General features: G+C 48.2%; 1 protein-coding gene and 1 long non-coding RNA gene across 3 annotated transcripts; one reads left to right on the top strand and one right to left on the bottom strand.

Moving 5' to 3' along the window:
- Positions 1-1,184: 1,184 nt before the first annotated feature.
- On the bottom strand, positions 1,185-22,380 carry STK25 (serine/threonine kinase 25). 2 transcript variants are annotated; one of them, XM_053986089.1, is made up of 12 exons: positions 22,280-22,380; positions 21,361-21,476; positions 15,016-15,246; positions 13,841-13,897; positions 12,670-12,778; positions 11,277-11,434; positions 10,839-11,024; positions 10,141-10,286; positions 9,157-9,271; positions 8,806-8,877; positions 5,290-5,426; positions 1,185-3,862 (listed from the first exon to the last, which is right to left on the bottom strand). In XM_053986089.1, exons 2-12 carry the CDS (start codon positions 21,388-21,390, stop codon positions 3,823-3,825), a joined length of 1,281 nt encoding a protein of 426 aa, XP_053842064.1. In that variant the 5' UTR covers positions 21,391-21,476; positions 22,280-22,380; the 3' UTR covers positions 1,185-3,822. The 2 variants fall into 2 exon arrangements, with proteins under 2 accessions (XP_053842064.1, XP_053842065.1); XM_053986090.1 differs by having other exon boundaries at positions 22,284-22,380.
- Positions 22,381-22,595: 215 nt separating this feature from the next.
- On the top strand, positions 22,596-24,996 carry LOC128812269 (uncharacterized). The gene is made up of 3 exons (XR_008438672.1): positions 22,596-22,796; positions 23,024-23,157; positions 24,539-24,996. It is a non-coding gene; the product is annotated as an uncharacterized LOC128812269 (long non-coding RNA).
- The last annotated feature ends 2,322 nt before the right edge of the window (positions 24,997-27,318 follow it).

Raw genomic sequence — 27,318 nt, 5'->3', positions numbered from 1 at the left:
AGGACAGCAGGCAGCAAAAGTCCCTTCTTGGTTTGAGAATGCTGAGCTCAGATGTCTGTGCATTTAAAGGGCAGGAGCTCAGGCTAGGAAAGCCAAAAATATTGGTATTCCTAGCAAAACTGCCTTACCTCAGTGAACTTTTAAAAATGGTGAGGATTTCTGTGGTGTATCAGTTCTGTAAAATATTTCATTTTTCCTCCAGGAAAAAATTACTCTCCAGGAGTATTTTTGTCTTAACTACAAACATGAGAAGTTTCCTTAACAGGAGCTTTAGGTAAGAACAGAATTAAAACAGGTCCTTATTTCTTGCTATGGTGCTAAGTTGTATGTAAGGGGGAGATGCAGTTGGGACTGCATGGCTTAATAGCCATGGTCTCACTATTTCAAAGCCCATCCAGTTCCACCCCCTCCCCTTCCCACCATGGGCAGGGACACCTTCCACTATCCCAGGTTGCTCCAAGTCCTGTCCAACCTGCCTTGGACGCTTCCAGGGAAGGGGCAGCCACATCTTTTCCGAGCAGCCTGTGCCACCTGAGCCTCACTACCCTCAAAGGAAGAATTTCTTCCTACTATCCCATCTAAGCCTGCCCTGCCAGTGTGAAGCCATTCCCCCCCTTGTCACCCTGGAGCCTTCTTCAGGCTGAACAACCCCTACAGTGGGTTTTGCCTCTTCATGCTTGACCTCCATCCAGGGTAACACAGCCCTGCTTCATTGTGCACAGACTGTGCAGTAACTCCTGACACACTGAATGTAACAGACCAGAGCTGTTCTGGTGCCTGCTGCCTTCTCCCTGGTCAGAGAAGTGATTCTCTTACACCAGTGAAGTGTTTCACACTGGCCCCACCTCAGCTTTAGCTCTGCTGAAGCAGCAGCAGGCGTGGGCTCCAGGCATTCTGTGCCTGGCACAGAACCAGGGCTGTGCCAATGGACAAGGGCTGTGCCAGGAGCCAGGTCCTCTGCTGGGCAGGGTGAGTGCCTGGGTGCTGTCAGACTTTCATTTTTATAAGGCACCACTACAATTACAAGCTGCACCCACCCACACAGCTCTGCATTCTCACCAGTGCCTCTGCCCTCCAGCTGCAGGTGAGGCCAGCTCAGCACCACTGTCCTGGCAACAGCCTGCTGAGCTGAGCATGTGGCATTTAGCAAAATTCCCCCCAAAAGATTGTCAGAAGTACATTAATCAGTTCCACTTCTTGGCTCCAAGGGAAAAACAGATGAGGAGCACTGCAGATTCCTTTATTCCTGCCAGGGGAAGGACAGTCACAAGGGTTTAAACACGGTTAAAGTGGCACCTCCAAAGTGTTCATTCTGTCACTGAGGTCACACAGGCTCAGGGTTGCCTGGTTCAACCCCTGCTCATGCAGGGCCACATCTGTGTAGTGGATTATCCCCAAAGATGGAGACTCCACCACCTCCCTGGGCAGCCCCTGTCCCACCTGGGCCCAAGAGGAAGGCAGAGATCCCCCATAGCCCGAGTTTAAAGACTGCAGATAAGGAACAAACTCCAGCAAAAACCTCCAGTGCACAGCTGTACCTTTGCCAATAGTGTGGGCTTCCTGGAGTGCCAGCAGAAGACACTGATGTGCCTGCAGCTGTTATCCTTGCACACAGAGCACTTGGCTCTGTCTCTGGGGCCTCTGTTATAGATGCATGAGGAAGATGTGGGGGAAGACCAAGAAGAATGCAGAGAAAAGCAGCTGGAACCAATCCTTTTCCCCCAATAACACAGCTACACCAGCCTCATTTGTTTTGTTACTTTATTGAAAGTGGCAGATCCCTTTCAATGTTTTTGAAAACTAAACCCATTGTTGCTTTGAATACTGGGCGAAGGTGTGGGGATTGTTTCCTTTAAAAAGTTTCCTCGTTACACTGCAGAGCATGCAAGTAACGACACAGGTACCTTATCAACACCTTTGCTACTGCTGTGAACAGCAACTTTAAAAGCAGCAGGGCCCCTTGTGCTGGCCTGCAGCCTCTGCCTTCCCCCTCTCCAAGCCTCCTGTCTATACAGTAACTTCTCCTGAGGGAAAAGTGGGTTTGTTCTGTTCTTCCTAACTGCAAGCTCTGAGCTGGCTCTCACCACAGAACACCGCTCTGCATCAGAGAGCCCACAGCAGCACCTCTTCTCTACTGTACAAGTTCATAGTGTTGCTGAGCCTGGATTTATCCATCAGGATAAATAAAGGATAGGCATAAGGTAAAGTGAACACCATACACCAGGATCAGGGAACTTATGGTCCCCCTGAGCTACTGGCAGCCCAGCACTTAAAATCTGCAGGTCTGAATCTAAGTACCAAAAATCAAGCCTTGTTTCTAACCAAGTGGCCTGCCATAAAAAAAAAGCTGAACAGCTCCAGCCTTTGTTCTCAGTGGCTCTGGGGTGAGCCATATCATCCACATACAAACACCCAGACAGAAAGATCTGGGTAACTGAGTTCTTGCTGACTTCATGGGAATCTCTTTTCAATTAGAGAGCAGCTCTCTAAGCAACCAGCTATCAGGGGTTATTTTCCTAAGTCTACTTTTCTAGACCTTTAAAATGTAGATTTAAGATCTGTGTGCTTACCTGAATTAAAGATTTGCTTTATAAACTAGTATGGTACAGAAAGCAAAGATCCTGGGGATGGCTCTGCTGCGATACCTTAAGCAGCCAACACAGCAGTAGATGCTTTAGTTTCTCTGCTACCAAACACCACCCCAGCTTGTCAGCTGGAGCAGAGCCCTGGCTGCAGTGAGTCTGGATCCCAGGCTGAAGGAGGAGCCACAAAGGGAAAGTTGAGGAGGAGAGGAAGGCCTAGAGCAGCTTTTGGGAATCCCCAGCCCTACTACACTGCTGTGAGCCATCCAGTTTATGTCTTCCTGTAGAGCACAGGCTCTTGCATCAAAAACTGCTTTGTAGTGTCCCTCTGCCCTGTGAACCAAAGCCTTGCTGATGTCTGCAGCTGTTGTGTTCTCCCTCTCCCCTTTTTAACCCTTCTGCCCCTGTGGGCCTGCACAGCTCAGACCAGCCTGCCTGTCAGCTACTTCAGCTGCCAGGAGCACCAAGGACAGAACTCCACCAGCTCCCACAGCAAATAGACCCACTTTGTCTTCTGTTCCCTGGGGACCCAAGGCAAGTTCTGCTGTTGCCTGAAGTAGGTGAACTGAGGCCTAATACAAAATGATGTCCCAGAGCCAAGAAAAGAACAATCAGCAAACCCCTCCTCCTATGAAATGACAGGCTGGGAAAGAGCAACCGTGTATCAGCTCAGCTGCTGCAGCACTGGAAAGTGGTGTTACTTGTGTGTGAAGGGCTTGAAGCGATCCTCCAGAACAACTGCAGAGCTGCTCTGACTCCCCCAGAGGCCCTAAATGCCTGGAGAGCTTCCCAACATCCCTGCACTCACACAAGACTGCTCACAACACTTCTTTAGGAAGGGCAGGAGACTAAACCCATCAGACTTGCCTGTGAAACATAGATCAGTGGAAGAGAATCTCCCTTTTTCCAGCAGCCAGGCATTTACCAGAAACAAGCTGTGAATCAAACCAAGCCAAAATGGACACATCCATTGTAGGAAAACAATTAAAAACTGCATTGATTACATTGTAAAAACAATTAGACCACCCATCTTGGGTTCTGAAAAAGGTCTAAATTGTACTTGCATTGCAAACCCCACCCTGGGTTATCATGGAAACACGGCTAACATGAAGGCTCTGAAATGTCCTGGGGTCCATCACAATGTCACATCCAACAGATGGTGGTCTAGATTAGAGATGTAGTTCTTATGAAGCTGGAAAAAATCCTTCCCCCCTGACAACAGCAGCAGGGAACGTGAGTGTCAGCGGGCAGAGGTCAGGTGGTTCCGACTGTGTGAAAACCTGCAAGGAAGAGTTAACAAGGGACAACTGCTCAGTGCTGGCTCTTGGAAGCACTCACCTGGAATGGTGCCCACAGGCACCCACCAGCAGGGCTGTGGGGGAAGGGGTCAGACTGGGTGGGTCTGTCCCCACTCCCATTGCCACTGCCAGTTTTTGCAGTCCTGACGGACAAAAGCAGCACTTTTAACAGGAAGTCAAGGTGGTTTGACATTTCTTCAGGCTTTCAAGATTCAGTTCCAACCTAATAAGAAGTTTTCACCTCTAATGTTTTATGGTAAGAAAGCAACCAGGTCTTTGAGGTTTTGCAAGCCCCTCAAAAAAACAAGTATCTTGTGCTTCTGCCCTGCCCAGCAGTGTCATTTCTAGGCTGACAGAAGTGAAGGATGCTGAAACATTTACCTGGCTGCAGTCACCCACACACATCTACGTGCATCTCCTGCTTAGTCTACCTGACTACCAGTCAACCTGCTAGTCTAGCCTGACTCAGTGGTGATCAAAGGCTGGATTCGATATTGGACATCTTTTCCAACCTTAGTGATTCTGTTCTATTCAATAGGTACTTGAGTTACAAGGCACAAAGATTAACCCACGAGAAAGAAATGCTTCGAAAGCCTAAGTTCAAGGGTGTAAAGACTGCATAGTTTGGGTTGTGTTTATAAGGGCAGCCAGAGCACAGAACAGTTTCTTTTGGTATGGTAAAACACTTCCAGCCTGTTAACCAGGGAGGAGCCAAATGTAAAGTTTCTCTCATGGTAAGGTGAGGGTGAGATTTAGGATAGCCTGCAGTGAAAGAGAGAAAAGCCAAATTCATGTTAAATAAAGTCTGATAAATCTGCAACCAGGTTAGCTGTGCTGCTATCTGCAACACATGGATGTGACTGGACTTGGGGCCAGCAGTGGAGCCAAGTTTGACCCAGCAAAGAACTAAATTCTACCAGACTACATTCCCTCACTGGTTTAATAAATAATTCTTTTCAGGAGAAGCACACTTTTGCAAACACCTAAAGGTGGGCAAGCACGTAGCTGCACGTAGTGCTTTAAAGCACATTCCTTGCAATGAAATAGATATTTATTAACAGAAACTTTCTATCCCAGAAGCAATCCCAACTACATTTTGCATAGTCCTTGCTGCCTGGGTAATGGGACCAGCAGGACACCATGTGTACACAGATTTATGTGAAAAATGAAGGTAAACAGCAGCATCTTTCTGTGCCCTACAACATACACCTACACTACAGAAAGCCGTCCAGTGTGAGGAAAGGCTTCTGAGGCAAAAGAGCTGTTGCCATTAAATGAAATCAGTTAGAAGAAGTGCCACAGGAGCTAGGAGGGCACTTTTGTCTGCCTGGACTTTGCACAGCCTGAGCACAGGAGCCGCTGGTTCAGTGCCAGCTCTGCCCCAGCTCACCCTCAGGACACTCCCTCACCTTTGGACCCGCTCCACCATGTGTGCTATCAGTTTGTCAGAGATGCCTGGGCAGGACTCCTCGGCCAAGCTGAAGGCGTTCTCCAGCTCCTCCATGGCTCCCACGTTGCCTCCAGTCTGCTTGTGCTTATCTTTGAGCTGCAACCCAGAAACAGGGCATTAGGTCCTCATTTTGCTGCAGAAAGCACTGGTCAAGAAGTGCAGCACTGACATGAAGGCCCTTTCCCTCTTATTAGGACTCCACCAGGGTGTAGGAGGGCACCCACATTCCACTTAAAGGAACCAAAAAGAGCTCATTTGTAGGTCTACCTTGCAAGGTAGAAGTCCAATGTCTGGGCTTCAAATCTGCCTCCAGGTACTAATGGCAATCAAAGCCCTTACCTAACAGGATGTACTCTTAAACTAACTAAATGTTGTAAGAAATGGACCAACAGCCCTGAAAACTCCTATCAGCACAAGGAACTCCAGGTGTATCTGAAGCAGTACAATCACCTTTGCTGCTAATGACAGCCCAGCACCCAGACACACGCACAGGCTCACAGGCAGAATATACCCAGTGCCAGGAGTTAGTCACCACTGCTTTTAACAGCCACAAAAAAGTCTTGAGTTGCTTCTAGTGACTGGGAAGCCAAGGCAGAAAACTGCCACAACAGGGATCCTGAGCCCCTTGGCCTCCAACACTCCTCTCTAAGACAGCTTTACCCAGGGGTTAGGGAAAGAAAGTCCACACATCAAGACCTCCACACACAGCACCCTCCCTCATCAGTTCACATCTCTCATGGTTACTGCACTCCGACTAGGCCTCTACTTGCACATGTTTCCAGTTGTTAATTTGAAATAGCCACAGCTCTGTTGAGAAGGAATGCTTCACAGGTCACTGGTGCTGGGCCTGAAGGAGCCTGTTGCTGGAAATCCTACATTTCTAACCCCAGCAATAGTTCCCCATCTTCTTCCCACAAGCTGCTCATATGACAGCCCCTTCCCCAGAGCACCATCACACAAGGAGCTGAACAACTCAAGCATTTGCTGAACAAGCAACATCTGATCTAGTTCAATTAAGCTCTCATTAGGCCCTGCTGATTAAAGGGCTTTACATAAGCCTTGCAGTTCTTTGCCTCAATTCTAGGATCAGCCTTTCCTGTTGTTGGAGCTCACCTTTTCTCAGAAAGCAGAACTATGTGAATGTTAATCTGCAGCTGCAGTCATTCCTGTGCACCAAGTCCCCTGCTGGGAACAAACAGTTCCCAGCCAAAAAGGGCCACTGCCTCTTCAGTGGGGCACCTGTTCCCTACCACAAAGCTGTGGGAACAACCCACACACTCCTCTGCTCAGTCAGAAGTGGCAGGGGCATGGAGGGCAACATATCAAGGATACAGATTTCTTAGGCCAAAAAGAGTTGTGATGCTAAAGCCAAGGATTTGATGTGTACCTACCAAAGCCTGCCTGCCTCAGAATAAGCACAGGGTCTGTCCTGGAGGTAAGGAGTCACTTTATCATCAGCCTTTGATGCCAAGCCCCTGAACTTCAGCTTGCCCAGCAGCCTGTGATGGGAGCTGTGTGTGCTGGGCTGTCTCTTCCCACTGCAGAAGAGCTCTCTGGAGGCTTGCAGGAGTTAGAGCACTGCACTGAGCTCAACCTTACCAGGCCCAAAAAATCATTTTACCTCCCTGCTCCACAATGCTTCCAGATTTGTAGCTGTCCACACCTGTTAATGACTCCTCATGAGCTGTTCTCAATGTTTACACCCAATAACACACATGCAGGAAAGGCAGATGAAAGATTACGAAGAACATCTCAGTCAGATTTCCATTCACAAAGCCCAGCTTCAGCCCCTTTAGGGAAAGAGGGGATCGAGCCTAGCTGGTTTAAGGTGCAATCATACAACAGTGAGGAGGACAAAGTTTTCAGTTCTAGTTTCCTACCAATAGCAAGAAATAACACAAGCAAGCAACAGCAAAGCAGATTTCACCTGGAGAGGTTCTCTTTCAAGCCCCCTCCACTGCTCACAAAACCCAGGTTATTTCTGAGACTGCCCAGAACGCTTCCTGCTCCTAATTTTGTTCAGTGAGATCTTCAGAGCCAGCAAAAGTCTCATCAAAGGAAAGGGGGATCAAAAAACTGGGGCAAGGGAATCAAAATAGCAGAAATGAAATGTCCAAGAAGCCACTTCCTGCCTGGAAGTGGTGCAGCAAGGTGAGTAAAGAAAAGCACAAAATGCATTTACAGTCACTGCCCTGAGCACTCTGCCCCAGGAGGCTCCTAAACTGAACAGAGACCCAGACATCAGTGACTGTGCTGCACAAACAAACTGCATCACAAACCAACATGGTTTTAATGTGGTTTCATCTCATAGCTCTAGGCCTACAAGACCCAGGTCACTGGCCTCATGCTCTGACTGTGGCCTCAAGGCCTGTGGAGCACAGAGAGGCCAGCTAGATAAACTCCCAATTTCCAAAGTGGAGTGGTCTCAAGAGCCTGCTTTTCAGAATGACCTCTGGTTCCTGCCATGCAGCGAACCCTCCTTCCACATAGCAGCAGACCTGAGAAGAGAGAGTTAAGTCCAGAAACTATTCCTGGAAAAAGCACAGCTCTCTGCTGGGCCATGCCATCAGGATCCAGAAGAGGAACTCGTCAGGACCAGAGAAAATGTATCTGTCACCAGCATCTCAAGAACAGAACCCCGACATGCAGCATCTAATTGATTTCTTCCAAAGCATAATCACCTTTCCTACCCTTCTGCTGAGAAGAGCAACCAGAGCTCATAGCCAGCAGCCACCTTATGATTATCCTCCTCTTCCCTGACAACATCACCCAGCTGGAAAGGTGAGCTGTCACGTCTCTGCTGATACACACACCATCCTATCATTAATGGCAGCTCTTACTCCAACTCCACATCCCCATCCAGACCACAAGGCAGGAGAACTGGCTAGGTTTTCTAAATCCATTTTCTCTGCCTGCCTTCCTGAAGCTAGGTGGCAGGGAACTCCTTGGTCTTGGCATTCTACCAATAGCAGTCTGCACAGATCAAGAAATGGTCTAGTAACCAGCAAAGCCAATTCCTGCTCTAACCCACCTACCTTCCCCTCAGTAACTCTGTCATGCACATGCATGTCTGCTCGGACATGCACAGTGACAGGCAGCTCAAGTACCTCTCTGCTCTAACAGGAGCTGCACTTCAGCCATGGACATCAGGGTCTGGAGCTGCCCAGGCATCAGCAAGCCTAAGATGCAGGTAAGAGACAGATACTCCTCTATCAGATCCTCACCAGAACACAGATTACCAGAAGGGTAATGCCTTTCTTCCAAAGACAAGTGTTTTCAGGAGGACATGCCAGGGACACACTTACTTTCCACACATATGGTCCAGCCCTCTGAACTGGTACAAATGCTTCAGAGTCCTTTAACCCCACCAGACACCTCTCCACACCACCTTTCTCCAAATCCTTCCCATTTACTTATCTATGTCAGGTATCTCTTCATCTCCAACCAGCAGAGACACCAAGAAGGTTCTACTCACCTCCCCAAAAACTGGGTGAACAAGTGTGGAGAGACATTGTGACCGTGGTTGCCTCTTGATGGGCTCAGTAGGCTGGAAAGCAACAAGAGAAGAAGTTACAGGCAAGCAAGGGCACATGATTTACTCAGCCTTTGGTGAATTCACAGCATTACAAAGAACATCACCAGATCCTGGAAAAGTCACAAATCACAATACCCTGGCTATGTGGAAGAGGCAACTCTGGAGCACCAGCCCTTGGTGCCAGACTGAAATAAATTTCAGACAGAAGATGAGGGCCTGGTGGCTTCCCCAAGGCACCCAAAAGCTCATGTTAGTTCAATCCACTTGAGAAAGACCAGACAGCACACAGACCTTTTGGGAACCATGAAGAGCCATTCCTTTGTGCAGCTTGCTCAAGGAATTGGGGCGAATGGTTGGTGGGAATGTCCAGATTGGACCTTGGTCTCCATCCTCTGCATCTCCATCACTGCAAATGAAAAGGGGAAAGTCAAGACAAAGCCTCAGCTCCATACATTGGGGGTTTGCCCATACTTTCCCAGAATCACAAGTTCTCCCCACCTGACTGCCATATTGTTGCAGGCCTTCACGCTTTTCCCTATCCCAGAAAAAATTCTGAAGAGAAACCACTTCAGTCTCTACAGCACCTATACAGCATCAAAGAGATCTGAGCTAAGCACTACATCATGTTTCCAAACCATCACATCACCTCTCTGATCCAGCCAGCTTGAAGAAGTTTCTAATGCTAGTTAAATTAAAGAGAATTTCAAGACAACCCAAGCTCACAATGCGAGGGCCAGACTTAGATGTCATAAGCCAATTCCTCTGACTGCTTGGTCACTTGAGTGCTGTCACAGGTGAAGAGCAGCTCTGTGACACCATTCTGGCAATGAAGTGCCCTTTCTCCACCCAAGGCCCATAACTTGATTGTCCTGCATGGCAGTGCAAAGATTTACCCCTGAGTACACATACACACCAACACAGCCCTTGCCACAGCTGCTAAAGCCTGGACCTCTGGTAGTTAATGAAGGGTGCATAAAAATACAGGCAATAAGAGCCCTTTTCTACTGGTTACACGCAGACTAAATGTTTTGTGTCAGTGTTCTGATTCCTTACACCCAGCAAAGAGGCTCCACAGGTTAAGATCGGAACAGAGAACAGAGTCCCACTGAACAGGAGGTAACAGTCTGGCTCTTCAGGCAGCACTCACTTGCTGCCACAAATGAAAGCACAAAGGTAAGATCTCAGGTGGGAAAAGGACCCGAGCTGTTTGCAGAAGGCTACCCTGGGGCAAGCAGGGGCAGCAGGGCCATCCCTCCATACAAAACATGTACGTACATGTCGGAGTCACCAGAACTGGAATCTTCCCCATGGCCTTCTGACTTCCAGCGTTTGAATCGATCGATCAGCTCCATTAGGAATGAGGTTTTCTTGGTGTAGCGTGTGATGAACTTGTGCTTTAGCAATTCTTTAGCTGTCGGCCTCTGGAGCAGATAAGGAAAGCACGTCACATCTAAGCATCTCTGCACACTAAACACACAGCTCACTGACTCAGCTGGAATCACAGAATATCCTGAGCTGGAAGGGATGCACGAGGATCATCAAACCCAACTCCTGGCCCTGCACAGGACAGCCCCCAACAATGCTACCAATCCCCAACAAAGTGCCTGAGAGTGTTATCCAAGCACTCCTTGAACTCTCGGCAGCCTTGAGGCCATGACCAGTGCCCTTAGGAGCTTATTCCAATGCCCAACCACCCTCTGAGGGAAAAGCCTTTTCCTAATATCCAACCTAAACCTCCCCTGACAGAGCCTCACGCCATTCCCTTAGGTCCCATTGCTGGTCATCAGAGAGAAGTGATCAGTGCTCGCCCCTCCACGTCCCCTCACAAGGAAGTCCTGCCAGGCTCACATGTCCATCCTGTAACCTCAGCAATTTTCTCTCTCTCTCTCTGCGATTCTGGAACCTTCCTGTTGAAGGCATTTTTGACCTCTGCTGGCCTTTATCCAAATTCACAGGTGGGCAGCAATACTCACAAATCTAGGATCCTTATTGAGGCAGGCTTCCACAAACTCCTTGAAGGGCTTGCTGTGGTGACCCTCAAGTGTTGGAGGGTTGTTTTTGGGGATCAAGAAGAGAACCCTCATAGGATGCAAGTCAGAATTTGGAGGCTCTCCCTTTGCTAGTTCAATGGCTGTAATTCCGAGGGACCAGATGTCTGCCTGGAAAAGAGAAGAAGAAGAACACAGAACAGCAAGGAATAATTCTACAACATGGAAGCACAGTTTTAGGACAGCTAATCACATAAATCAGATGGGACATTTCATGTCTAATACACAAATTTCTCCAGCAGATTCTGCATCATAACAGAAAAGAATAATTCCTGCAGTAAGAGCACTTCCAATCCCTGTTTCTGTCTAGCACCACCTCATGTATAGTAGCCCCAAGCAGCAATCCTCCAGCTCCCAGCTCACCTTAAAGTCATAAGCAGACTGTTTGATGACCTCTGGTGCCATCCAGAATGGAGTCCCCACAAAGGTGTTTCTCTTGATTTGGGTGTCTGTCAACTGTCCAGCCACCCCGAAGTCAGCCAGTTTCACATCTCCTTGTTCCGAGAGCAGCACATTGGCAGCTGTATGCACAAATAAGCAATTAAGTCTGCTGGCCTCTGAATCACCTCCAGCCCAAAGAGAACTGAATACTGAGCAGAGCCTTCCTGTGGCATCCTCCTTCACCCCAGTGATGACCCTCAGCCTGGATTTCCAGCTTCAGACCCATTCTCGTGCTTTGAACACCACTGGGTAACATGGAACAAGCTCATGCACTTTGTTGGATCAGAAGGGGAATATTGCTAAGGTAGAAGCAGGGAGTAGATGTGAAGGGCCACACCATCAATTAGATGTGACTCCTGGCCACACAGAGAAGGGAGGGTAACACAGTCTCTAATGCTCTTGACTTCTTTTCCCCAAAGTAGCATTCAGCACAGGTTAAATAGCAGATCCTTCTAAAGAGATCAAGGTCCACTCTTGTACTAGCTCCCACTCACTCACAAGACTATAACATTGTGCAAGTTTGGGAATGGGGGTTTTCATTCTGAGACTCTACCTAACAACTTTCAGCACTTCCCCACCACTGGCAGCCAACACCCCTACAAATCTTGCAGTGCTAGAAACATGCAGTCTCACATACACAACAAAATCTTCTCTCCCCATCTCCCTGCATGAGGTTTCTGTGTCCTGCCTGCTCACATCCCCTCCTGCAGTGGGTTGGAGCAGTGAGCATCTGGCCCTGGCCCAGCTCCACAGCACTGTCCCTCCATCCTCCTGCAGTACTTTGATGCTCTGGGCTTGCTGGGACACTGCTCTTTGAGAGGCAGATGCCAGCTCTCTCTACACTACACGTGGCCAGTGACTATAAAAAACAGCAATAGGATAAGCTGACACAAGCTGCCCTGATTTTCTAGGGCTGTGAACCCTGCATGAGGACAGCTCACTCCTGCTGTGAGCTACAACCACAATAACCAGCACACACACCCTGGAGGTCCAGCAGAAAAGCAAATGACACAAGTCAGCTAATATTTGAGCATGCCTTTCATTGTCTCCTTCACTTCAGCTCCCTGACTTGTCCAAACTCCAAGTGCCAGAGGAGACCTACAGATCCTTACTGTTACTCTAAACCCTAAAGACATGAAAAGCATGAGTTGTGATACAGTGACAAGCATCAGATTCAGAAAACAGCAACCCAACAAGAAAAGCAGAACTGAGAAACAGTCTTTGAAACCTTGCAGATTATGGTGAATATAATAACTCTGAGTATTATGTTACTAACATCCATTACAAGAAAGGGAGCTGAGCTCTCCAATCTTACCTTTGATGTCTCTGTGGATCTTCCTCTCTGAATGTAAATAATCCAAACCTTTTAGGATTTCTCTCAGGATAGTAGCTATATAAGTCTCCTCCAGTGGTCCTGGCTTCAGCTGAAAAAAGGCAGAAAGGTGACTTAAAAGAGGGTGACTGATGCCTTGGATTTTCCAGGCTCTCAGTTTGTTACTTGGAAGCCTTGGCCAAGCAGGTCGTACTTAGCAGGAAGCACCTTCTTGCACGCCTGATTCACATGCTATAAGCAGAATGCTGGTGTTTGCACCTAGCAGCATTCAATGGAAAAACTTTGGGGGATTTTCTGCCAGTCATCAGTCTGTTAAAGGCTTCCCAAACAAACAGCAGTTCATCTCTCCCTTTAGCCTGGAAATACATTGGCCAACAGAACATTTTAACAGTTTCTCTTGTTCAGGTCTCTCTGTCAGCATGCAAGTACTGAATTTCAGCCTCTGAGATATCAACTCGCAGGCTGTGGAGTATGGCATCAAAGCTCTTCTCCTTTCCATCAGTTCTTCTCTAACCAAGTCCTGCCTTCTCAGTGCAACAACTGAGGTTCTGACACTCAGGTAACTGCTGCTGATGACAGCTCCCCACTACACCTTCCTCCAAGTCACTGCAGGCTCAGCAGTTTTCCCTACATCATTAGTTACCTCTCTGGAAAAATGGGCATTATTGTCGTAAAGAGAAGAGAAAAAATCCATGACAGAATTCTGTGACAGAGAAAAATTCTGTGCAGTGGACCTTTGCCTATGGGTAAATTCTGCATTTGTATTCTCTCAAAATTTGGGGTAACTTAATCATAGACCATGTCTTTACTGAGCTATGCAAGCACTGAGCAATACCATGACTCTGACTAGGTAAAGGACGGATTTGCACTGCTCAAAGCCAACTGGCTGTGCTCACTTTTCAGTTCACTGACTCTTTCCATCATACAGTAGCACAGCATGCTGGACAACAGTGCTGGGACAGCTGAGCCTCCATGAAAACATTCCCTCTGTCCTGGGATAAGCATAACCAAACATATCTGTCCTACACTGCTTACCCCTCGGGCACAGGGCTGCCAAAACAATGGTATGTGGCAAGTGAGTGTCAGGCTTACGGATACTTCACAAACCCAGTCTTCAGTATTTTTCATAGTCCAGAACTTGCCACTTACTCACCAAATCCAGGGCTGAACCTCCTCCCAGGTACTCCATGATTATCCACAGCTTAGTGCCCTGCAAGCAAGAGCACAAATCAAGAGCAAAGACAGTAATAAAAGCAGACAGAAAAGTGAGACACCCACAAGGCAGCAAGACACAAGAGTAGTCCTGTACATAGTCCAAGAGATGCTGCACACTGCAGTTCTCAGGGGCTTAAGGAAGGAGCCCCAACCTCCCTCTTTTCTGCTGACACAGCATTACCTGCCTCCAGCACATTTCTAACTCTCAGTTTGCAGTTTTACATGGGCAAGTGCCCCTACAGGCACCAGACTGCCCACAGATAAACTTATTTCCAGGTTGGAGCCCTTTAACATCTCTCCAACAGCTCATTCAGCATAAATCCTTCTTGGCAATGGCAGGGGAGCATTGCAGCCTTTGATCTCATTAATAGAGCTGTCAGCATGAAGGGTACAATCAGCAAGACACTCTTACTCCTCAGAGAAGAGATTCCATGCTGAGGTTACAGGGTCCCAACAGAAGATAAGCAGCAGGTCCATTAAACACAGCAGAAGGCTGAGAAAATGCATTATGGCCTTTGAGAAATAAAGGAGGAATATTCAGGACCCAAAGAGCTCAGGAACTGTTTGCTGCAGTCCCACTGTCTCATTCATCTCCAGCAGCCAGCATGCATAGGCCACTTCTGATCAACACTATTTCCATTAGAGATTCCTAAACCTGCTCTCAATGGAAGCAGTATTAGCATTCCTCCATAAATTCAATTCATATTCTTTTCACCATTTCTGATGAAGTAGTTTCAACCTCCTCTTTTTTTCAGAGGTACTGCCTTAACACTGTGCTATTCTGGAAAAGTATTCCATCAACTTCCTTTCCAGAACTGTCAGACCAGGTAAAGTTCAGTCTTCAACAAATAACTTGCTCTCCAGTGAATTGCCCTGCTCTTGGTACCACAAAGTACAGGGCACCTCATTTCCATGTGCTTAGCAAGTGTCTTAAAGCCCAGTCTGCTATTAAGTGCACATCAATGCAGCGAGCAGAGCCACCAGCGCTCCTGCTGCCATGCTGCCACTCACACATCACCTTGCAGTGCCATATGCCACCATCCACTGCAGCATTCACAGAGCAGCACCCCCATTCCCAAACTACTGGCAAGGAACCACCGTGGTTTGTCCTACCTTCAAGTAGGAGCCATAGTACCGGGTGATGTAGGGACTGTCACACTGGCTGAGCACGGTGATCTCCTGCTGAATGTCCTCAATCTCATCCTCAGCCTCCTCCAGATCAATGATCTTGATAGCAACCACTTCCTTGCTGCGGTTGTCGATCCCTTTATACACTTCACCAAACGATCCCTTGCCAATCCGCTCCAGCTTGGTGAACAGCTCCTCAGGATCCACCCTGGAGTGCTGAACCATGAAGCAGAGATGGGAGAGTTCCATTAAGTTCCTGGGCTGCAGAGAACCACACATACCCACACAGCTCATCTCCATATCTGTGCACCTACTACGTTGATAAATTCACCAGATACTCACTATCTTAAACAGTCTTAGAAACTTAGCACAGAATATATCCAAGATTCGAACTGAAGAAACCTTTTCCACAGGCTTTCCAACCCTGCAGACCACAGTGAGGGAGGAAAAGGAGGGAAGCCCAGCATGAGAACGCCAGCAAATACCACTATGGAAAGTGTCAGCTCCATTGGGACATGGCTGCTCAACTGCAGGCACCAGCTGGTGCCAAAGCAGCTCCATGAGCAAGCATCTGTTCACACTTCTATACAGACCAGCAAGGGGTACCAGAACCAGCTTTCTCTTGGAGATCTGGATGAGAACATGGACACAAGCAAGAGGCCATAAAAATGTTCCCCTAGTTAGTCTTCCTGCACTCAAAGACTGAAATGATTACAAAGATCTGCACCCTTCCCTACTTGTCTGAAGGGTGAAATGTTACAGTAATATGAATTCACATTTACTTCTCTGCTGCAGCCTGATTTCCAGGCAGCACCCAGCCCAGCTCTCCTCAGATGTTGGCAGATGGAGCCTCACATCTTTTGGAAGGTCAGCAGCAAGGAGGAGGCAGGAGAGCAGAATGGACACTCCACCTACCTGACCTCCTTTTCTATACCAGCCTCTTCTCTAGCTGGTACCCTCAGATGCAAAGGCAAATAGCATCTCCTTCATTAGATAAGCACATCAACTAAGTAGTTACTAACAGAGAAATACTGATTTTTTTTTAACAGCAGCTGCACAGTTAATTTTTTATTAAGGTGAGTATGGGTAAGAAAGGGAAGAAATCACAGTCACTTTCTCATGCTATTTAATTCAGTCCACCTGCACACTAGGAGGTCCTTCATGCTACTGAAATGCTCTTTGTGATTAGTTTTTCTGCCTTTTTTTTTTTTTAATAGTTGGGAAAAAAAAACCCTGGAAAATATGGCCTGACCTTAGGAAGCAGCCAAGCCACTAGAAGGAATTTTCCACACCCAGAACTTCTCAGTCTCACCTCCAACACGTCCCCCAGTGAGAGTGCTTTCTCACAAGGGCCTTGAGTTGGCAGATTTTATCAGAGAACACAGAAGCTGCATTTTTCCATCTCACATCACGTTCTAGCAGCAGGCCATCATTGAACAGCCCAAGGTGTTGCTTAATGATTAAGCCAGTCTGTCATCACAGGTTGTTTGCCTTCTGTGCATTGCTATAAGCCAAACCCAGGTGATCTTTACAGGCAACTCACTCAACAGGATTTCCACACAAACTCCAGTCCAAGATACAGAAAGATAACCAAATATCCTTTTGCATCCATAGCAACACCCAAACAGGCTGTACTTTGAACAAATGCACTGGAAACAGACTAGAAGGGATGTTCAGAGATAAGAACTGGAGATGCATAGCAGAGACTGGAGAGAGAGAGGTGGGGGGAAGAGGATTTAAGCTTGAGAAATATTAGGGGACAACATGAGAATGATGACCACTGGCAGGGAGAACAGGCTGACTAGTCCAGGCTCACTACAGACCAGGAACAGTTTCCACCTGTTAACCAACTTGGAGGAAGGGGCAATAAAGTGCCCCAGACATTACTGTGCACAGTGACCTACTGCACCCTAAAAATGCCTATCAACACATCAGCCACTCCCACACATCAGGGAGAAGGGAGAGGAAGAGGATCATCTCCTAGAAGCACCTGCTCAGCTCAGAAAAGAAACACTACCCACATGAATACTGCAGGGAAGCAAACCTTCAAGAAAACATTCCTTCCCTCCCATGTAATTTTTCCATGAGTTAAGAAACAGCAAGGTGGAAGTAACTGCTCCTCCCCTCAGCTTGGTAGAGCACATCAGAGAATCAGAACTGATTTCTCCAGATCAAGACATCAAACATAAGAGTACTGGCTGTGGCAGGCAGCTTTAGGGACAACCACCAATTTATGTGGCAGGTTCTGTAATCATGGAAAGCTTTGTAAACAAGCTTCCAGACTTGGATGTTGGTTTATCCTGTTTTCTGTAGAACAAAGACATTTGGGTAGGTGCTGTGAAGGAGACAAAACTTCTGACAAGCAGACAGAAATTTTGCCCAAGGGACTCTGGAAAACAATGCAACTGACGGGCAGGGAGACAGGCCCACTCCCAGGGTGGAAACATTAGGACACTTTGTTTGTAGGTGCTGGATTTACCTTCCCAGTAGTGACCTGGAAATGCTCTAGAGCTCACAGGTGACAGGGCAAGAGTCTGACTCTCTGGAGGGCCTGAGGATGAACATCCCTCGATGCACTGGCCAAAACTGCAGAAATCAGACCCAGCAAGACAGAGCCCAGGGAGCCAGCACAGGGCCACAGAGTAATTCCAGCCACATTTACAGTCTCCAGATACTGCTGGAGGAGCACAGTTTGCCGATTAATTTCTTCCCTTTCTGGGAACAGGGAAGAGGAAACAGGCCCATCCCCAATTCAAGCAGGTCAGTGTCTGCTCAAGAGCACACCTTGTGAACTACCATTGTGGACACTACAGAAGAAATTGCCAGGTGGCATTTTCAGCAACTCTGAACTTCCACAACCAACTAAGATGTACTGTCTGCAGGACATTGTTCAAAAGCCCTTATCCATTAAAAAAATCTAGTTTGAGAGACCACATGGTGACCTGTGCTGACAAACAAAAATGCTCAGATCTGTGGGCATAAAAGCCTCAGCACTCAGCAGCACAAATGCAGTTCCACCAAGAATGGAGAGCTGTGGAACTGCTCTGTCAGGAGAGAGAAGGATGCACTCCTGACTCTTCCCTTCCCCAGAACACCTGCACCTGCAAAGCACCACGGTGAGAGGTGTAACAAGCACCATCCCTCCCTCTCCTAAATATGACATCTCAGTACCAGTCATCTTGTTAGAGAACCACCCTGGCTGGAAATCCATCTTCTGGAATTGCAGTGCTACAACCAGGAACTTCATTAGTAGGAAGCAACAGAATGCAGATTAAATGTTTTATACCTGCTTAAATGAGCACAGATAACCCAAAGCAGCTTATTAGGACCTGTCACCTTTGCAATTGCTCACCAGCTTGGGCTCTTCCCATTTTTCTTCCACATGCACAGAACCCATCAGAGCTGAAAAATGGAGCTGCAGCTGCTCCTTGTTCTACTACTGCATGTAAAGCTGTTAAGGGATGATCACTACATTGTAACTTTTTCCTTGGCTGACTGCCTGTTACGCAGCAGTTCTGAAGCAAAAAGCCTGCTGCTGTTCCTCTCCACTGAGAGCAGTCAGGCACTAGAGCTGGCTCAGGCAGGCCTGGTCAGCCTTTGGAGGGAGAGCACACAATGCACCAGCTCAGTTGCAAGTGCAGGAAGGGAACAAGTATGAGAGGGATGATGACAATTTCCCAGTAATGTGCTCCACTTCTGCCCTCTGGGATCCAATCTCACAGCACAGGAAAGAAGGATGCTCTGTCCTGACAGGTGTGGGAGTGTTTGCCATCCTGACTGATGATACCATGTTTTAAAACAGACCAACTCACTGCAGCCATCAGCTATTAGGAATTGCAGTGTTATGAGATGAGCCTGGCAGCAACACCAGCTGCTTCATGGGGAAAGAATGGTTTTGGCAGCTCTGCCACCTCCAGCTGCTGAGACATGATAGCCACAGTCTTTGAGAAGATGTGGATAAGTACTAGAGAAGAAGGGTAAGTATCTGCCCTCATTTCAAAGCTACTGCCTGAAAAGATAAGCTGCATATTGGGAACAGAAGCAAACACCATTTAAACCAGCTGAAGATCTTCTCTCTGGGCTGTGTCCAGCTGGATCTTACTCTCAAAATATTCAAGAGCAAGAATCATGCCTGCATTTGTTGCAAAAAAAAAAAAAAAAAAACACTGAGGGGTGCTTAAACTCTTTTGGAAATGAGAACTCCTTTATGTGGTGCAGGTTGGAATTGGAATCACTGTTCTATATGGGAGAGTTCTGTAACAGAAGATTGCCAAGGCCACAATACTTTATGAGCTGAAGCTGACCAGGAGGGTGGCAACTTCAAAGGGTTTATGTGGAACAACAGCCACATTTAGAGTTATTTCTGACTGCAGCACTTTCCAACCAGCCAAACAAACAAACAAACATAATCTTCCTCTGCCAAACACAATGGAAGAAGGAAGCTGGTTTTAATAGAACTCATCTGCTCTTCTCTTTCCCTCATTGCCTCCTCTGCTCCCCAACTTCCCATGATGAACACTCACCGCTGGGCTACCAACAGTCTCTTTGGTGAAACCAGCTTTGTATCTGGAACAATTTGAAAGCTTCCTTGTCTATATGAAATCTGTGCATAGCTCTCTGCAACTGCCAAAACCTGGGACATTTCTGGAGTATAGAAAAGAGAGAAGTTTGTGTTCAACACTTTGAAACACTGTTTGAAACTCCCAACTCTCTTCATAGACAGTAATCTTTTGCTTCAGGAGATGAAGCATTACTTAGGCAAAAAAAACCCTCAATGGCTTCTCCAAGGTCAGGTAAGGAACAACAAATCTAGAAGCACAGCTCAAATCAAAGCTTTAAACATAGTAACTAACACAAATACATCCCCTGGCAGATAGAGGTTCAGACCAAGACTGCAGGCCTGCAGCACTGTTTGCTCACAGCAAAGGGAGCCAAGGAAAGAGAGGAGACAACCAGCTGAGGCAGGGAAATGGCACCACAGAGGCAGAGCAGCCTGGGCAGTGGCCTAAGGTAACTCTGCCCACCAGCACCAGAACTGAGAATCAAAGACAAGTCAAGCCTCTGACAGCCCAAGGCAAGTCTTAGTCCCTTGATTTTCACAGCACCTCCCTCTGCTCCCTAAATCCCAGTAAAGAAAACTTCAGACCAGTTCCTACTGCCCTCCCAGCAAGCCTCAGTTACACCAGGGATTCCTGAAAAGACTGGAGGAATGGACAACACAGATTGGTTTTCTGTTCCTAGACCAGACAGTCATGGGATGACAGGGTCTGAGAATGCCTAACATTTCCATAATAAATTCAGAGCTGAAACCACTAGAATGCTAATAAGCTTCATAAGTGAATGCTGTGTACAAAAAAAAAAGCTTCAGAGCAACCTCCTCTGCAGCTACAGAACTGTTGTCAGCCCTAATCAGACAGTATCCTTCCCCTTCTCTCCCTGTACAGTGACTCAGCCAGGCATTATATTTACATTTAATTCCATACACACTTTGGGGAAACAGTTGATGTGAAAGACAGCATGCAAACTAAGGTGCATTGCAAATCAATTTTAAATCAGTAAAGGTTCAGAGAGAGCATTAGCTCAAACCACTAAAGCTTTTAGTAATTCTACACCTAGGAGCAGAACAGAATAATGCCCCAAAACATGGTGTAAGAAGACCTCTGTTCAGTATTGACATCTGCCAATAATCAAACACACCTCACAACCAAATTCAGAGGGAAGAAGATGCAAGCCAATACTATTAATGTGTGGTTTAGCTTTTAGTCCCAAATCCTGGCATCATCTTTCCACACTCCTCTTGTGAAAATGTCATCACAACAGCAGCATTTAACCACATCCACAGAGGCTGAGATCTCTTGGAAGAGTTATGACCCAGTATCAAATATCACTGCCTTTTATGCAGCAAGGTTACAAGCACCATTTTTCTGACACTAATGCCATGAACACTTTAGAAAGGTATGTCTGGCAGGGCCAGCATACACAGTTTTTCTGTTCCCATTTCTAGACTCCTCCTTCCAAAAAATGCTCAGAAAGCCAATGACTCCTGTCTCCCTAAAAAGAGCACACTTAATCCCAGAGAAAGGCTCCAAAGTGGGTGAAGAATTCACTTTCTGTATGGCTAGCAACACATCACTATCAGCCCAACAGCAGGTACAGAGTCAGACACAGGTCAATCAGCTAACAGGAGTAAGCTGAGACCTGTGCAATAGAGATAAAGAGTGGCAAAAAGTGATTTTCTGGTTTTTCGTTTGAAACCCTTGTATCAAGAGCAAACACCATTATGTAAACCCTTGAAGAGGGTTTTAAAACAAACTTTTAATCACCACTTACCTGGCTAGCAAATTCTCTCAGGTGAGCCATGCCTACAGGATGGGGTTTTTTGCAAAATCAGGGAGGATTAGGATGTTGCAGCACAGCGGGAAAGTGATGATTTCTCCACTGGTCAGCTGTGACAAGCAAGAATACATAGCTCTCAAGCGAGATTCTTGGAAGCTGGCTCATTCCCCTGAAGAGTTACCTGCATCTTTTTTCTCTCCTTAATCTGAAGTGCTCCTTGAACCTGCCAACACGTTCTAAGCATGCTAGGCCCTCCTTGCATTTCTCAATTCTTTACAGAAATGAATTTCAGATGTGTCAAGGAACCTCACTCTAATGTTACACACTGACCAAGTCCCAGGCTCCATTTTCCCCTACCATCACCTCAGCACGCTCCCCAGTATTATAGCTAACCCCACAGTTCTTTTGCCTCACCACCACTCCCAGTATCTTCCCCAGCATCATCCTCAGACACTCCTTTTCTCCTGCTCCTCCTCAGCAATCCCCTCATTGAGAGCACTCCTCCGCTCCCACTGTCCCCGGTACAGCCACTGGCAAAGCTCAGCTGCTCACACCTTCCTCTTCAGGGGGCACCAACCCCGCACCACCCCGGCCGCTCCTCAGTTCTGCTCTCCTCAGCGGCCCTTCCCTGCACCCCAGCAGCAGCTGAGCCCCAGCCCGGCCCCCTCGGCCCAGCCGTCTCCAGGGCCCCCGACCCCAGCATCCCCCGTCACGCCGCGGCCCCCACAGCTGCCCTTTATCCCCACTCCCGTCACGGACACCTCGTCCCACCTCACACCTCAGAGATCTCCCCCCTCCCGCGTTCCCCTCGCCATCATGGGCTACTCAGCGCGCCCCGCCCGGCACCCTCAGGGTCCCTCTGCGGCCCATGGCCGCCCCGCGCAGGCTCGCCCGGCCCTGGGCGCCGCCGCACCTACGGGCAGCGCTGCGCCGCCGTCGGGAGCGCCATGCCGGGCCCTGGCGCACGGAGCCGCCGCCGCCGCCCCGGGCTGCCCCGCGACACCAGGCGCGGCGGGAGGGGAGCGCCGGGCCGGGCGCAACAACACGGCGCGGCGGCGGGGGAGGCCGCGCCGCGCGGCACGCCGGGAGATGTAGTTTTCACGCCGCGCCAGCCGGCAGTGGGACCGAGTTCCTGGACTGCAATACCCAGAATGCTGCGCGCGCAGCGGCGAGGCGGAGCCGCAGGGCGGAGGGGCGGCGCGGGGGTGGCTGGGGCGGGGAGTCCTGAGGCGTGGGGGGCGGGCGCTGCCCGGCCCAGCGGCCCCGCAGTGACGGGGAGGAGGTGGCGGGACAGTCGCTTTTGTGCTCCTAGCCCAGCCTCACGGGGCTTTCCTCTCGCCAGTCCTTACGGGACTGTGCCCGGGAGCTCCCCGGGTGACGCCAGGCAGGCCCGCCCTCAGGTGTTCTCCTGCCCGCTGCTCCCCGTGAGGGTGAGGGGCTGTCCCCTCCCCGCCGCCGGGGACTGCCGGTGCCCCGGGGACGCCAGGCCCCCGGGGGAGGTGGCAGAGCGGGAGGAGGAGAGGCGAGGGGACGGAAGCTCCCTCATGGCCTCGTTCTCAGCGCTGCATCCGCGGGGTTGAGTTTTCTTTCACGTGCTGTAATGTCAGTGACTGATTCACGTTTTTCAAAGGGGAATTTTTTTTTTTTTTTTCCTTAGCCTCTTGCCAGGCAGCTTTAACGCTGTTCCCGCATTGAACAAAGCAGGCACAGGTTTTCCGTGGCGCTGACACACAAAGCCTTTATCACAACCTGCTGCTTCTGATGGGGAGCTGGCGCTGCTCGGAAGCACAGGTGAGCTGTAGCAAGAGGAGCAACCCTGGAACCGTCGCTGCATGAACAGATGGGTCTGGCAGCAGCCAGCAGCTCCCCCACGGTCCTCTTATTCCCTCCGGCATTGCTTCTCCCATCCATCTCCCTTCTTTTTCTTTCTCTGCCCCTGATCAAATCAAACAGCATTTTGAGGTACCTGGGTGAAAACATCAAATAGATAGAGTACAGGTATCAAAATCTGCAGTGAGATTCTGGTTTTGTATTTAAATCAACTATGCCTCACTGGGAGGTTTGCACAAAGCTCTTGCCTGTAGGATCCTTGGGTTGCTGGAGCCGTGAGTTTATACCTGCAGGACCAGCCTTCTAGCCCCACAAAATCAGACCATCTCGTCTCATAAACAGTCCTATTCCAGCATGGCACCTTTACTTAGGAGATCTATGAACAGACAGAGAAACCAAAGCTTCATGTGAAGCAGGAAAGGAAGGAGAGTGAAGTTCTGCTCTGGTTCCACTGTAGCAAGGACCAAGGGGTGAGCTGTTATCTCCCTGAGTCCCTGTGTATGTTACTTAATGACCATTTGACCCCAATACCTCAGCTCTCCACCTCTCGTCACACAGACAGTCATTAATTCAGCCACTGTTGGCATGAGCCCAAAGGGCAGAAGTCTTACGTTAATTAATGTGCCAAGTCTGAACATACACACAGGAGTAGCAATTAATTTGTTTTGTCAGTTCAGGATAAGTCTTTCATAAGGGTGATTGTCATGTGGGGTTAGCATGGTGATTCCTTCTCAAACTGCTAAAGCTGCCTCAGGAGCACAGGACACAAAGGGGCTCAAATGTGGGCTGGTGTTTTTCCTCATCTGCTTTGCAGCCTGTTGCTCTATGGATGGGGCAGGAGAGATTGTGTGTGAGGTTTTTGGTCTGGCTACCACCTGGAGGAAACCATTTATGGTCACTTTGGACACTCTGGTTGGGACAAGCTGGGGATACAGGGCCTAGAGATGATTGCTCTGTTGTCAGGCAGCTGTTTCTGAGCCTGTTTTGTAGGGGGAGAGGATTATTATGCTCAGAAGAATGCAGAAACAAATGCTGATGCTGGGGAAGCAGGTGTGCCTGACTTCTCCGTGGTTGTCCTTGGCATGTTTGTATCCATCATCTCCTCCATTTGATTTCCAGAATGTATCAAATGGAGCCAAAGTCTTGCTCCCTGGTTTTCTTTCAGTTGGTGCTGTATTCATAGCAAGCTAATTATCTTGGGGTGTTTTTTTTTTTTGGTTTGTTTTTTTTTTTTTTTTTGTTTTTTTTTTTTTTTTTTTTTGTTTTTTTTTTTTTTTTTGTTTTTTTTTTTTGTTTTTTTTTTTTTTTTAATTATTTTTTTATTTTTTTATTTTAACATTAGCAATTGTGACTACAGAACAGTCATACTACAAGTTGTGGATGTGTATAGATATAATTTTTTGCTTCAGTACCCCTAAGTTACCTGTGCATTGCACCATCTACCTCCACTGAAAGAAACCCAGTCCCTGCCTCCAGAAGATCTATGTTTGGAAAAAGCCAGCTAAGCAAGTGCAGAAGAGGAGGTATTTCAGCTAGAGGAAAGCACCAGAGAGTTAATTGTGTGCTGGAGTGGCCAAGCCTACAAGACATCAGTTGCTGAGCATTCAGGGTTACAGCTTTCACCTGGCCCTGGGAAACAGGGCTGTGGGAAAGGGAACTTTGGGCAGGACTGGGCTGTCTCCTGCCTCTGGCTGTCAGAGTAAGCTCCTCTGGGTCTGTTGGGGTGCTATGGAGGATTACCTTGTTCCTGGAGCAGGTGGGGATGATAGGGAGTCCCCTGTTGTGATGCAGCAGGTGGCTCTCAGGGCTGAGCCAGCCTTGCTGCTGTCGCTTTCTTCTAATTCTGCTAATTCTGATGCTGCTGGTTAGTCTTTGCCTTCATGGCAAGTATGAGTAAGTTCTTATCTGTCCTTACCTTTTGCTTCACAAAATTTTAGGATTTTCATGCTTTCCTCATCCCATGCTTTTTAAAATTGGTCAAGAGCTTTGAATAGGGACACATCAAATACCCACACCTGTAAGCTCACATATTTGCTGTGTGTGCTGAGTACCTGCCTTAGCCTTGATGCTGTGGGGAAATCAAGCTGAAAAACAAAGGCATCTTTTGTATGGGGTTTCTTCTATTGTTAGGGTTTCTTACTGCTTTTTAGAAGTTATGTCTTCTCTGTTGTACGATTTTCAAGAGGATAAGATTGTTATTTTTTTTCTTCCCCCTTTTCTTTCTGTTAGTTCTTTCTGTTAAAGCAAAGGGATTAACCTTCTGAATAATAATAAAAAAAAACTTGGTTAAAAGCTGGTGACATAAAAAATGTAGTATTTAAATAAGTCTTCTGCTCAACACCCAGCCCCTAAACCCAATGTCAATTATGAAAGCTACTTACAAGTAAGCTGTGCTGCAGTCCCCATTCCTGTGGCAAGTTTTGTATGCCCATGGAGTCTGCTTTTTCCTGTCCACAGAACTGGAGCCTTTATCAGAGATGTGTTAGTCAAAATTGCTAAATATTCTCTCTAAAAAAGGTAACTATTTAAAAAAAAATTGATGTTTTCTGCTGGCAGTGTGGAACAAACACTGCTTGAGATAACCCTTATAATTCTCATAAAAAAGAGAAATCCTGACCCAGGTATTTACAGCTTTGGCCCAATGAGCTGACACACCTGGCTCTGTTTCTGTGAAGTCCAGAGAAGAGTGTGAATAGCTACAAGAAGCTTTGACTGACATTTTCTTAAATGTCCCACTAAAGTAACTCAGCTTTTCCTTTTTGCTATGGAGTGTGTAGTGAATCACCAGAGCACCTGTAGCCTTCTCTCCTGATGCCCCCTCTCCTCTGTCTATGCTTTGGAGAACAAGGAACTTTTCAGCAAGACATCTCAGAGCTGCCTTCCTACCTGAAGGTAAAGTGCTGCAGTTGTATTACTGTATTCCCATCTGTTGCATACCTGCTTGGGTCAGACAGAAAAGGGGTGAGGGGGTGGGTGGGTATGAAAATGTGTGGCAAGACACAGAATCATGGAATCCTATGGGCTGGAAAAGCCCTCTCAGACCACTGGGTCCAACTGTTCCCCCAGCACCAGCCCGTGTCCCCAAGTACCTCATCTACACTCTCCCTCCAGAATGGTGAGTTCACCACTTCTCTGGGCAGCTTGTGCCAGAGCCTGACCACTCTTCTGGGGAAGAAATTTTTCCTAAATATCCAATCTAAACCTCCTCTGGCACAGCTTGAGGCTGTTTCCGCTTGTCCTGTCCCTTGTTCCCTGGGAGCAGAGCCCGACCCCCACCTGGCTCCACGTCCTGTCAGGCAGTTGTAAAGAGGGAGGTCATTTGCAGGCTGAGCCCCCACCAGCTCCTTCAACTGCTCTTCATCAGACTTGTGCTCCAGACCCTTCCCCAGCTCCACTGCCCCCCTTTGTACGTGTTCCTCCCAGGGAAGGTTAGTCTGGAGCCCCATGTGCTGATAAAAACAAAGAATGCTGGTCAGTAGACTGTGTCTAGTACCACCGCAGGCTTGCTCCAGCTATTTATGGCCAAAACAAACCATGAGGAAAGGACCTCAAGAGCTAGTGCTGTGCATCCCACCTGCTCTGGGTTGTAAAATCTTCATGGTTGGTTCAAGCACTGATAGATTTTTCTGTATGAATTATTCAAAATACCCGGATTTACATTGTTCTGTCTCTCTTGAGAAGCTTGTCATGACAGTGCTGTCGGAGAGGCTGTGCAGGTATCCTTGGGAGAGCTGGGCAGAGCGGCTGCTGTGAAATGTCCCTGGGGCATGGGGCAGCTGGTCTGTGTGTGAGATGGGGACACGAACCTGCTGCTGGGTCCTGGGGCTGCTCAGCCTGCAGCAGCTCAGGCCTTTCCACCTTGTTCCCCCCTTCCTCACATGTGCGGCAGACCTGGAGAGCCCTCCTAGCGCCCTCGCCGTGCTGACCGTGCTGTCAGGGAGCACTGATGGCTCTGGGGCAGGGAAGAGGTTTTTGGAAGCCAGCCTGGTTTGCTCTGTGTTGGTGCCAGCAGGTGGCAACAGCGCTTTGCAGCCCCGGCTCCTTGCAGCACCCGGCAGCCCCAGTCGGTCCCTTGCAACAAGCGGCTGCACTGCTCCTGCCGAATCCCTGCTGCTCTGTTAC

This window comes from Vidua macroura, chromosome 10 (genome assembly GCF_024509145.1).
Source record: "Vidua macroura isolate BioBank_ID:100142 chromosome 10, ASM2450914v1, whole genome shotgun sequence".
Taxonomy (NCBI): Eukaryota; Metazoa; Chordata; class Aves; order Passeriformes; family Viduidae; genus Vidua; species Vidua macroura.
The sequence above is the reverse complement of the archived record's forward strand: the minus strand, read 5'-3'. Positions and strand labels throughout refer to the sequence as shown.

Bases quoted from the DNA above. Each gene is read 5' to 3' on its own strand.
- STK25 (XM_053986089.1), bottom strand. From the start codon at position 21,390: ATGGCTCACCTGAGAGAATTTGCTAGCCAG. The intron at 11,025-11,276 runs GTGAGCTGGGAG...TCTCTTTTCCAG, and splicing joins AGTCTGCTTATGACTTTAAG to GCAGACATCTGGTCCCTCGG. The intron at 9,272-10,140 runs GTACGTACATGT...TTTCATTTGCAG, and splicing joins AGTTCTGGTGACTCCGACAT to TGATGGAGATGCAGAGGATG.